This window comes from Agelaius phoeniceus, chromosome 3, assembly GCF_051311805.1.
Source record: "Agelaius phoeniceus isolate bAgePho1 chromosome 3, bAgePho1.hap1, whole genome shotgun sequence".
Lineage (NCBI taxonomy): Eukaryota > Metazoa > Chordata > Aves > Passeriformes > Icteridae > Agelaius > Agelaius phoeniceus.
The window spans coordinates 22,434,628-22,446,828 of record NC_135267.1 but is presented as its reverse complement, the minus strand read 5'-3'; the positions used below and the strand labels follow the sequence as shown (position 1 = coordinate 22,446,828).

Here is a 12,201-nt window from a genome sequence, read left to right as displayed (position 1 = left end):
AATTGGAAGTATCCAAGAAATAAATAGTTTTGGGGAAAATGATTCTCCCTCCCTGTTGTTGGTTGTCCCTGCCCTGTCTCCCCCCTAAAAAAAAAGAAAAAAGGGAATAAGAATTCTTCAGAGACAACTACTTCCATTTTGTTGCAATTCCTAATTTTAAAGTGATAAGGCAGTAGCTGGTGGTACATGGTACTCTATTAGATTGATGATCTGATAGAGTACAACAATTACTGTAATTCAATTTGGGGCTTGTTTTGGGTAATATGTTACATAGCAGGGTAGTTAAAGTGGGATAGCTGCTGGTGTTAGTAAGATTGAGCTCTCACATCTTGGAATATAGGTAGCTGACTGACGTAATTTTTGTTGTTAAATGTCCTTGTGTGGAAATGTGTCTTTCTGAAACATATTTACAGCCGATCTGGTAGTTGAACATGTTGACTGTTAGCAGGGTGAGGGGGGAAACTAACAATTTTTGAGAGAATGTTTCAGTGTGCAGAGTATTTGGAGCACTAGAATAAGGTCATATTTTACTTGATGTCTAAAACACTGGTGGTGAATAACTGCATTATGTATTGCAAATTTAACTAAAGGCTCTAGGTTAAATCACGATTCTTTTGTTTTATTCATTGTGATTCTGATGCTGAATTATGCTGCAGAGTCATGCAGAATGAAAATATAAGCACTTAGGTCTATTTCAAAGGTGATAAAGATTTGTACGTTAGTCCAGATAGGTGTGGAGCTGCATTTTGTGTATTCCTGTGCTGCTAGTTTGGAATGGGTGAAGTTGGGGTAGTTGGTAAAGGGAGAGGTTTGAGGGCAATGTTGCTTCTGATTTTCTAGAAAATAATATTTATGCTTAAGATCTGAACATTTTGTACTTGCTAACAGAGTTTAATTTATGTTACAGTAATGATTAAGAAGCGTTAACTTATGTGAAAAGACTGTGAGAACAAAAAGAGGGTTTATTATTTTACCTTAAAAGCACGTCTTCTATGCATTTCTTTTGGGAGCACAGACAGAATGTGACACTGAAAAAAGCCTAATAGGGCAAGGAAGAAAAACAACTAGAATTTCAGCCGAGACTGGCAGAGAAAAAATCCTGCGCTTTTTATGCTGTTTGACATCACAGTTTTGGCATATAAATTTAAAATTCCTGTTTGTAGAGTCCAGTTTTCACTTTCATTTAGAGCTGTATGAATTTTAAATACTTGTACATCTGTTATTTTTTTCCTTTTGCTTTCCTTTCTCTCTTGGAATCATAGATTGATATCCAACCAAATTTTATTCTGTTCTTTCATTCTATTCATTTCAAATTTCATTCCGAATTGTGTTGAGCTTTTCTGTTTCTGACAAAGCTTCTAAAGTTACCATTAAAACAAAAAATTATTGTTTTGTTTCAATAATCTGACTTAAAAGTACTCAGGTTGTGGATTTTTTGCATTGCAGGTATATTTTTGTTGATTCTAGGTTCTTTTTGCAGTTTGTCACTGCAAGAGTTGTTTCCTGGTAGGCTGCACCATGGAACAATCTGAATAATTTTAGTTTAATGTATTAAATAAACTTATCTTGTCCTGTCTTGATTTGTTGCTACGAGGTTGTGGTTATCTTTTCTGCAATTCTCATTTTGCCTTTTTCAAAAGGGAGAAATTGGGTGAATTTCTGTTACACAGTTTTTTAATTAGTGACTTCCACCATAATACTCACACATACAAATTATCACTGGAACAGACTTCCCAGAGAGATGGTTAAAGCCCCAAGCCTGGTGCTGGCTGAGACATTTGGGCAGTGCCCCTAACACTGTACTTTAACTTTGGGTCAGCCCTGAAGTGGTCAGGCAGCTGGAGTAGATAAAGAATTTTATTTTTTTTTAATGAAGAAATTATGTCACCTGGAGAAAATTAATAGCCTGTTTTAAATAAGTTATTCAAGTTCCACATTTTATTTGTTTGTAGAAGAAGAAAAGGAAAAATAAATCAGTCCAAATAAAGACATTATTAAATAAGTTTTCTTATCTGATTTTACAGAGAAACAAAGCCTATCTTTTTATTTAAGTTTCTTGTGTGTACTTTAGCTTTATGAAGGAAAACAAGGGCCGAATATTGACTGTTCATGGTTCATGAAGTAGCTCTATAAAATTCCTGCAACTGACAAGTATTTAAATGGGCAGTGCCACTTCTGTTTTGGCAAAGTGTACAGCTCCCAAGTATTGTTGAATCAGTTTGTTAATGAGCTGCTGCAAATGCTGCTTAGTACTGAACTATGATTACTTAGACAAATGCTGTGAAGAAGCATCACACAACTACTGCATAATGTGTCATAAATAGCTCTTTTCACATAAATGGACTTAAACTAGAAGAGACTTCAGCGTGGGTGTAAGGTATATATTGAGATCTTTAATACAGATGATCAAGAACAAAACAGATAGCTCTTATCAAAACATTTGCTTTAAAAGCTGCAAGAGGAATTGAGCCTACCTAGTTTCTGCTAAAATAAAAAAGTGAGTGCATGGCTGATGACAAATCATGAGAAATATGACTCAAGATGTCAGCTTGCTGTAGTTTTGGAATGTGTCAAAGATTATTTACTTCATTTACTTTAGATTTTGTGCATTTCTTAGGATGTGTAAAACTGTAGGATCTTGAGCAGGATAAAATGACAACTGTATTGTGTATTTAGTTGTGTTATTCATGGTTAAACCAGAAAACTCCATAGTTTTTAATCTTTGAGAGATGAATTCAGATTCTGCAGATGTAAATTCTGGTTTCAGATGGAATTAAGAAAAGAGCAGTGTTTGTTAAATTTTTGTGGTCCTTTTGATAGGAGAGAGGAGAACAAAAGCTAAGGAAATGGATCAGGGCTGTTGATGGCAAAAGTGTATACAGCTTCATAACTTCTTATGGCTATTTAGATATTTTAGAGCTCTCATGCATATATTTTGACTGTGATTACTTCTTTAAGCAGAAAAAAGCATATTGATTTGCTATTCTGATTAATTTTTCTTATCATAATAATTCTGAATTATTTTTTGCCACTCTTCTGTGTGCATGTCTGATGACATTGAATTCAGCAATTTTAAATTAACTGATCTTTACGAAGAGCTGCAATTTTATTTAAGTAAAATATTTTTTTTAATAAAACTTTTTTTTTTTGCTTGTGTCATTTTTGCAAGTTATTGAACTTTTAGGCAGCCAAATTCAGACAGTTTGCAAGGCTTTCTAAAAATTTAATATAATCCATAGAAGGAAAACCCCTTTTTCCAGGAAGCAGCTAAACATTTGCCTACTGATTGGAGGTAGTAAATAAATTCTTACTTTGCCTTGCTTGCTGTGCAGATTTTACTTTACTTATTCAACTGTTTTTATTTCAATCCACAAGTTTTTTCTCTTTTACCCATCTGATTTTCTCCACCATTCCACTGCAATGAGAATGAGCAAGTGGCTGCAGAAGGCTGAACTGCTGGCCAGTGTTAGACCAAGACAGGACAGAGAAAACTTGCCCTCCTTCACTAGGAGATTGTGGTGGTGGTGGGAATTACTGGTGTTAGCAAGGTTTTTCCAGAACCTCAGTTTCAGACATCAGCACTCTTAATGTTAACAAACTGCTGGAGTACATTAAATGATTGTGGTTGTCAGCAAGATAGGAGAACATTTGATGAAGAATGAGGTATATTCTCTTAATTGAGTGTAATATAGAAGTATCATTCTGCCTAAGTGCAGTCAAGATCTCCTCTAGTTACAGAATAACAAAACATCACAAGCTTTCTCTTCAGTATTTTGCTGTTTTCCCCCCCTCTTCTGTGAAGTAAAACTGTGAAAATGTATTTCAGGCTGGATGAGGGACAAAACTACTACATGCCAAATTCTATACAAGAATCTGAGAAATTGAGTCTATTCTCCCCCTTTATTTATAATTTTAATTTGTTTCTGTTATAGTCTGAATTGACAACAGCTTTTGCGTTTTAAAAATGCTATTTCTTAGGCAAAAGCCTTATGTTAGTAGGATTTTTACTGTTGTCACATACATTTCAAAAGCATTTTCCCCCCCCTTATTATTTAAGACAGTTCTCTGATCTAGATTTATGTTAGTTCAAAAGAATAAACTGTTTTTATCTGGCAGTCATTAAAGGTGGTTTATTATCAAGTGGTGAGAAATTATGTTGCTGATAATAGGTGCTTGTTTTTGTACTGTGTAATTATGACCTGTTGCAAAAACTTGTCATGTTTATAGATGCAAGAGGGACGACATATACCAATTTAAAATTTGAATTACTTAAGCCAATGTTTTTGTTTCAAAGCTTTAGATGTAAAATAAATCAAGCCAGTTGTGAAGTTTCAAGGTGTTTTAACTTAGGTAAATTGAGACAGAATGTTTTTTAATTTTCTTTTACAAAGCTATGTTATTTATTTAGTATTTGTAATTATTGAAAGAAGTAAATGTTCCTGTCTTTACAATCTTCGTCTCATCTTTATCTTACAGTAACTTAAATTGACCAGGCCACTACTTAAATGTAACATTGAATGTATACTTTTATTTTTTTTTACTGTGGTTATAAGGGAGCTTATTAGTATGACCAATTGTGGCTTGAAGTCAGAAAGTAGTAAATACCAACAGTTCTCTGTACAAAATGGCATGTACTGAATAGAAGAATTAATTAGGACCAGCTGGAATGAATTATTGTACTTAAAGGTCATTATTCCTTTTTATCCTTTAATATCCTATAATTTTGTTACAAATTTGTGTAACAATCTGGGGGGGGAAAGATTAAACCAGTAAGGCATCAAAAGTTTTGCATTCTTTCTCAAATGTTCTGTTTGCTCTTTGATGTAATAGGTGAAATACTACAGACACTTGGCACCTGATCACTTGCTTCAAATATGCCATCGACTTGGACCACTTCTAGAGCAAGAAATTCCACAAAGCGTCCCTGGAGTGCAGACATTACTGGGGGCTGGCAGACAGTCTTTGCTTCGTACAAACAAAAGTATGAAAATTGCATGAGCATTTGAGACTTCTTGATATTTCATACCTTTCCTGTGGTTTTGCATGAAAAAGCTCACTTGCCTTCATTTTTTGGTGTGATTTTTAACAAACAGGTTGCAAACATGTTGTATGGAAAGGATCTGCTCTTGCTGCACTACATTGTGGAAGGCCTCCAGAGTCCCCTGTAAATTATGGCAGTCCACCTAGTATAGGTGAGTCAATTTTATTCTGGCACTGCCATTTTAATACCTAACTCTCAGGGTGAATGATTATTATGATGGTGAGAGATAAATAGTAGTTCTGTTTATATTTACCCTTGTTAGTGTCATGTACCTTACTTCTAGTGTTTTTATTAAGATGCTGTGTTTCTATATTTATTGTAAAATTTCTTCTGAAGCTAATTTTGTCTTTGAAATATGAAATTGAATGAAATGTATTTAAACTATAACTACATACAAACAAAACTCTTTCTTAAAGATATAATAAGGCTGCCAATAGATAAATAATTAGTATCATAGGGCAGCAAGGCCTACACCTATTGGTAGGAAAGTAAGTCTGGTAATGGTTACCTTTGGAAAGAATTGAGTCTTGTAGAAGTTATTCTTTTTGCAGTCTGGTCCATTCACTAATTCTGTAGCTGTCCTTTAGCTTTCTCTGCTGTGCTATATCATGAAGGATGCATGTGCTGTATGTACTGTTGAAAAATTGAAAGCTGGAGGTCAGAGGTATTCTAGTTTTTATTTTTAAGCTCTCACATGGTCACTGAAATGTTTGTTAGCTTTCATGTTTTAAGAACAAAGATACACACTTGTTTAGTTGCTGGAAGATGTGATATTTTAGAAGATTCTTTAAGGAGCACCCTTTCTCTTTTTTTCATGTATAGAAAAATGAGCAGAATCACTGGCATCTTTTCATCTTTCTCTATTGATGTCCACTGAAGGGGAAATGATTAAGACCAAATTGTCTGTGTGGATTACACCAGAAAAGGACTGGTGTAGGTCTTTTTAATAAAATGGTAGTTGCAGATAGATGTGCAGTGTTGGATGAGAGTGGGCAGAGAATATCCTGTTGATTGGCTCTGGATCAGGTGCAGCTGCTGCTGCAAAGACAAAGATTTCTGTCTTGGCAAAAAAAAAAAAAAAAAAGAGAAGATTTGCAGATGTATTGGGAAACTAATATATAACAAAGTATGTGAAAAAATATATTTGCATACGCTATATATAGTATCACGGTATAAATATGTAGGCACACACTATTAGGGACAGAGACTTTTTTAATGTGGTAACTTGCCACGGCAATTCTTCAGTCTCTAAACTCCTTTTGGAGGCTTTTGGTAGCATCTAAGTTTTTAATCAATTTAAATAGATACAGATAACATGTATAATCAAGAGAGACTAATTTGGGCTATTTGTAGTTTTTCTTCAGTTGAAGAAACTCAAAATCAAGTATCAAAATATACACCATTACACTTAATCCAGAGAACTATATTTCTCTCACAACAGCTGGATCAGAACCATGCTATAGCTAAACTCTCAGGTTCAGCACAGCCAATTTTGACTTGGTAGATGGCAGAGTATTTAGTGTCCTCGTAGCATTTCCATTTTAAAGCACAAGTTACATGCTTTCCATGATATTTCTGTAGATGCTTGGACTGTAGGCTGAGAATGTGGTTTTGCTTGCTGTTTAGAGCTGAGCTTTAAGAACTCCTCAGCTGGTATGTGTATTGATCAGCAGTGGTTCACTTAAACCCTAATGTAGCACCTGCATCATTCAATGTGGTTTTGTTTAGAGCCACTGGTTTTGTATTCACTTAGAGGGTATTTTTTGTGTTGTGCTCTAGGTGTGTAGGAGAAAATGCTTGTTGCTGGTTAGAAAATTCCCTTCTTGAGTGGTTGTGCAATGGCTTGATGATAATAGTCTTGGAAAATCTTGGGCTATTTTTGCAAGGTGACTGTAGGACTGAGCTTTTTAATAGCGAAGATTTCTTTAGTGGTTGCTTAGCTTTTCTTGTGAAGCTTTTCTTGTATTAAAACATGTTGGAGGAATCAGAATGATTGAGGACTGTTTTATGTTGTACTGTGGCTTACAGTGTGTGGTAGCTGGTGTATACTTTTTAAAGGAAAAAAGATCAGTGTATGAGATCCATGGTAGTTGAAGTTCAAAGAAAGCTGTAGAGCTGCTGTGGTAGTGAAATAAAATATTAAGAAAAATAACTTTCAGACTCTTTTTAGAGAAGAACAAGTCAGGCTTTCTAAATAAATGTTATTTTTATTGAACCTTTTGTAAAGCACTGAATGTTTGCAAAATTACAGTTATTTCAAATATCACTTTTTTCATGACCAGTAATTTCCTTTTCTAAACATTCATATAAGTGCTGGTAACGGAATGTTTTCAACTGTGAAGTGTATTTGAATTTTTGGGATATTTGGTCCAGAGCTGTATGCTAAAGCATTTACTTTTGATGTATTTTATTCTGTCTACTCTGATCTCTCAATAAAATAAGGAACCTGAATGACATTTCTTTTATAAATTGAATTAGATTTTTTTTTCCTGTTTCCTTAAATAACTTCCAGTTTTCCCCTGGGAAGACTATATTTTATGTAAAAAAAAAGTTAGAACCTATTATTCTTCAGGCTGTATGTATTTCAGGTAGATAACCTACTAATGTTTAAGGAATAGGAATAAAGACATTGAAATTCTTCTGTGTTGTCCAGGAAAACTTAACTTACATTTCAGTGAATGTACAAAGTTGTTAATTTATTTCCTAGCCTGATGAATCAATGCAGGTATGATGCTGATGTGGTATTGTTTAGAATTATTTTTGTCGATATTGTGCCACCTGCCTTGTAGGTAGCTGGCTTATACCAATTAAAATAGATCTGTACAAGTACATATTTTCCCCTGGAAGCTACAGAGTATCTGTAGAACATGATGAAAAGTAAAACTTGAATATGGAATAGTCTTTGTCCAGTTGGGCTCACTTGTGTATATCTTATATAGGCTCACTCACTTGTATATATCTTATAAAAAAGTTGCTGAAGTGCTTAATAAAGAGCAAAAGCAGCTAAGTCATATGCTAATTTGTTTTGTTAAAGGTCTCATTTTTGTGGATGCAGAAAGAGAGGTCTTTTTCAGTAATTTTTGGGAACTGCTGAAAAAGGAACAAACCTAAGCATAAGCCTTCAAGAGATTGAGTTCAGAACTCTTGTGAAAGCTGACCACTTGGGTGTGAAAATCTGAATGAGACTGGCTGTTTGTCCCCGACAGAGAAGATTTCTTTTTTCCTGACCAGCAAAAATATCTGCCTTCCAAAACCAGTATTTCACAGTTTTGTAGAGTAATCAATCTCAAGAAAAGTTCTGAGGCATTTTACACTTTTTTCAGTATGTTTTTTAAGTGGTATTGGTGTTTTGGCTGTAAAGAGAATGCCAGATTCTGAAAGCAGTGTAAATGTCTATTTTTAGAAATGCAGTAAATACTTAAGGCCTAAAAACTAACTTCCCAGTACTTTGTGCAACTCTATTTTTCTGTTAACTATAGGAAGAAAATAAAGGCAAAGACTACATTTTTATTAAAAGATCTGTGTAAAAGTAACATCTTGTTATACACATTTAGTCAAGTCAAGAGTGAATTATACTAAAGTAAATGACTTGTTAGTGTGCAAGAATAAATAAGCGATAGAAGTCATGGAACTTTGAATAAAGTACCAATGGAGCTATATAGTGAAATATATGAGGTATTACTGAAGCCAGAGAAGTTTGGAAGGTTGTGTAGCTTTCATTTGTTTTTGTTTTTTGCTTCTTGAAATACCTCGCATTTAGCCACTCTGAATTAGGAAGGGTTGGCAGTTGCTTTTATCAAGCAAATGAATATTGTATGGGAAGTTTGAGGTGTATATAAAATTTTTGTGTTTTCAGAAATACTCCAGTTAGGAGTTGATATTTTTTTACCTTCATGATTTGACCAGAGACAAGTTTTGGCTTGATAACATAGCAAGCTTAATCATTTTACTTGGTTGACAGTCATGTCTAAGTCAAGAGACTTGGAATACTGTATAGAGTTTGAAAGCTGAACAGAGGAATGGTAGGAAGTTAGAACTCAGCTCAAGCTGGTTGTTTTTTGGTTTGTTTTTTTTTGGTCTTGGATGTCTTTGAAGAAGGGAGAAAAAAAGCCTTCAACAGCACCAAACAGAATGCTTGATACATTCAGTCTTACTAGCTTGGAGAGTGAAAGGAGTTGTCTAGCAGTCTCTACTACTATTTTTAACAGCTCTGAATTCTGTGGTATTCATTAGAGGCCTGTCTAGCCTCTTAAGTTAATGAAACTTGATTCAATAAGGGTAAGAGTTGTAAGTGAATTATATCCTTTGGGTATCCTTCCAGGATTCTTCTGAATCTGGTTCTATTTTTGTGTGACTGGATGGGGAATGAAGTTGGATTCTGGTTTTCAGAACAGAACTTCCATTAGTTAAATACAACTCCAGAAAGGAAGAAAATGAAAGATTGTGTATGCATTTTAAAAATGTAACCTGTACGTGGTACAAATTAAATTTGATTTATCACTGGCTAGTGGATAAGGCAGATTACTATCCCCCATCTTTAAGGCATATTCCATATTCAAGGATAAGACCATGTAAATAAGGAGATAGAATTGATCATATTGGTAAAATTAGAAAGTAGAAAGAAAGCCAAGTGGAAAAAAAAAGAGGGCTAATACTGCCATATCTTTCAGATGCCCAAATTTATCATCCTTTTAACAGATTTCTGTTTTTCTTTGAGCTGCCTGTTCTATTTGGGGTGCGAATGAGTTAGAGAAGTTCTGAAACCATGAAGGCATTAATTTGGTGCCTGTTGCATGCCTTTTGAGTGGGAGAAAATCTATACTCTTCTGCAAGTTCCACTGAAAACTCCCACCACTTTCATCAGCTTTGTTTGACTTTTGTTCCACAGGAAACCAAACAAATAAAGTGTTTTTGACGCTTTGAGATGTGTGGTTTTGAGATTAAGGTTGCTGGCAGCAGTGAATTGTGACAGCAGAAGCAATATTTTAAAAACGAAGTTGCATTTTAGGTTCCTGAGTGGCCCTTATGAAAAAAGGAATTTAAACTCTTACATTTAGAGCCTTTAGGTCAAGAATGGCATTTTTTTTTCCTCTACCCCACTTGGTTTTTTAAACTCTAGAGATGCAAGATTCTGAGCAATATTTGGCCCTTCTTTCAAAGGAGGGTTAGACTGGATGATTTTTAAAGGTCCTTTCTAACTTCAGCCATTCTGTGATTTTGTAGTAATGGAAGTTGGAATTCTTCTGGCAATAAATATGGTGAGGGATATGAATCAACACATGAAGCTTTTCAGGTCTGTCAGCAGTAGGAGGAACAGTAGTCCTGCTGCTGAATAGGACAGGGGACCTGGAGTAGGATGAGAAGGAGACTTTATAGAACTTAAGGTGGGTCCTCCTCATCTCAGTCCTTGGGCAAGTGATGAAGCAAATATTTCTGGAGGTCAAGATAGGAAAAGACAGATACATGATTAAGAGTTGTTGGTATTGATCTATGAAGGAGAAATTATGCCTGACTAGCCCAATAACCTTTTAAAGGAGATGAGGGGCTTGGAGATTAGGGGACAGTAGTGAATGCTATTTATCCTGAGTTCAGCAAGGCTTTCTGAACAGACTTCTATAATATTCTCAATGACAAGCTGAAAAGATATGACAGAACTGCTGGGGTCAAAGGGCTGTGATCAGCAGAGTGAATTCCAGTGTCTGGCACAAGAGCCAGTCCCTAACGATGCACTCCAGAGGTTGATGCAAGAGCCAGTATTATTCAACATCTTCATTAATAACTTGGATGATGGAACATAACTTGGATGATGGAAAAGGTTTGTCAAACAACTGAAATCCAGGAGTAGTGAATGAGAAGGACCTTGACAGAGTGGAGAAATGGGTCAACAAGAATCTAATGAATTTTCACAAAGAGAAGAGCCGAGGTCCTGCCCCTGGGGATGAATGACTTCATGTACCAGTGGATATACTGGGGGTTGACTGCTGGAATGCAGCTGTGGAGAAAACTACTTGGCTGTCCTGGTGCTGAATGTGTCAGACACAATGTGACCTTGCACACAAAACCCAAACGGCATCCTGGGTTGCTGGAGGCAGTGCATTGCCATTAGATTGTGGGTGTTCTTTCCCCTCTAGTCAGTGCAAATAAGATCACACCTGGAGTGCTGGATCCAGCTCCTCAAGAAAAGACCTACATGGACAGTCTGTTAATTGGTTAACATAGCTGTTAAAAGTCTGTCAAAGGACCAGAAAGGTGATGAAGAAATTGAGGTTCCTGTTATACAAAGAGGAGCTAAGAGACCTAGACTTGTTTAGCCTTGAGTAGAGAAAGTGTGGCATGGGCAGGATGGTGGTGGTAGTATCATTGGTTATCAATACTTGAATTGGAGCTTGCAATGAAGATGGAGCCAGACTCTTCTCGTTGGTGCATCCTGACATGACAGAGATCATGAACCAAAACTGAAATAGAGGAACTTCAATTTAAACATAAGAGAACAGCTTTGGGGGGTGATAAGATCTCTGGCACAGGTTGCTCAGAGGGGTTGTGAAGTTTCCATCCTTGGAGACTCTAAACTGGACTGGATGCAGCTCTGAGCAACCTGCTCTAGCTGACCCTGCTTGAGCAGGGCAGTTGGAATACATTACCTCTACATGGGTTCCTTCCCACCTCAGCCAGTGGTTGGGTGGTAGTAGACTGTATCAGTCTTGGAGGCTGGTCATAGTATAGAAACATAAGCCCAGTTACTAAAAACTAGAAGCCACTTAATTTCGTTTGGAACCAGTTAGTAAAGAATTGTTAGCAAATTAAAATAATAAAATTTGTGAGTAAGTTTCACAATGTCAACAAATTCACAGCTTTCTCAGACACTGGCTTTCACTGATTATTAAATATGAAGAATTTTGATTTTGAAACCAGAATATCATTTGGGAGTAAGTGGTGGTTTGTCATACTGTGTTTTGTAACAACCACTTAGTAACATCTGTTTTTTAATCTATTTTCTATTTTATTTATTTATTTTAAAAACAGAACCTTATGTGTAAGTAGAAGATGGGAATGTAAACCTAAGGTAGTATTAATTTCTGTGTCCATTTCACAGTGCCCTTCCAGCAAGGAGCATGCAACCTCTATTCTCTTGTTTTCTTCTTTACAACCCTTCCCTTTTA

The 12,201-nt window shown here is 35.7% G+C and overlaps 1 protein-coding gene across 4 annotated transcripts in view; it reads left to right on the top strand.

Moving 5' to 3' along the window:
* The window catches only part of PHIP (PHIP subunit of CUL4-Ring ligase complex), a 108,852-nt gene that overhangs the window by 6,060 nt on the left and 90,591 nt on the right, over positions 1 to 12,201 (top strand). For all 4 annotated transcript variants that reach the window (XR_013181262.1, XM_077174853.1, XM_077174852.1 and 1 more), the window contains exons 5-6: positions 4,831 to 4,981; positions 5,094 to 5,192. Coding sequence is in view for 3 of the 4 variants with exons in the window: in XM_077174853.1 (XP_077030968.1) it covers positions 4,831 to 4,981; positions 5,094 to 5,192 (250 nt within the window). In the remaining variant the exon portion in view is untranslated. The remainder of the gene's footprint in view (positions 1 to 4,830; positions 4,982 to 5,093; positions 5,193 to 12,201) is intronic.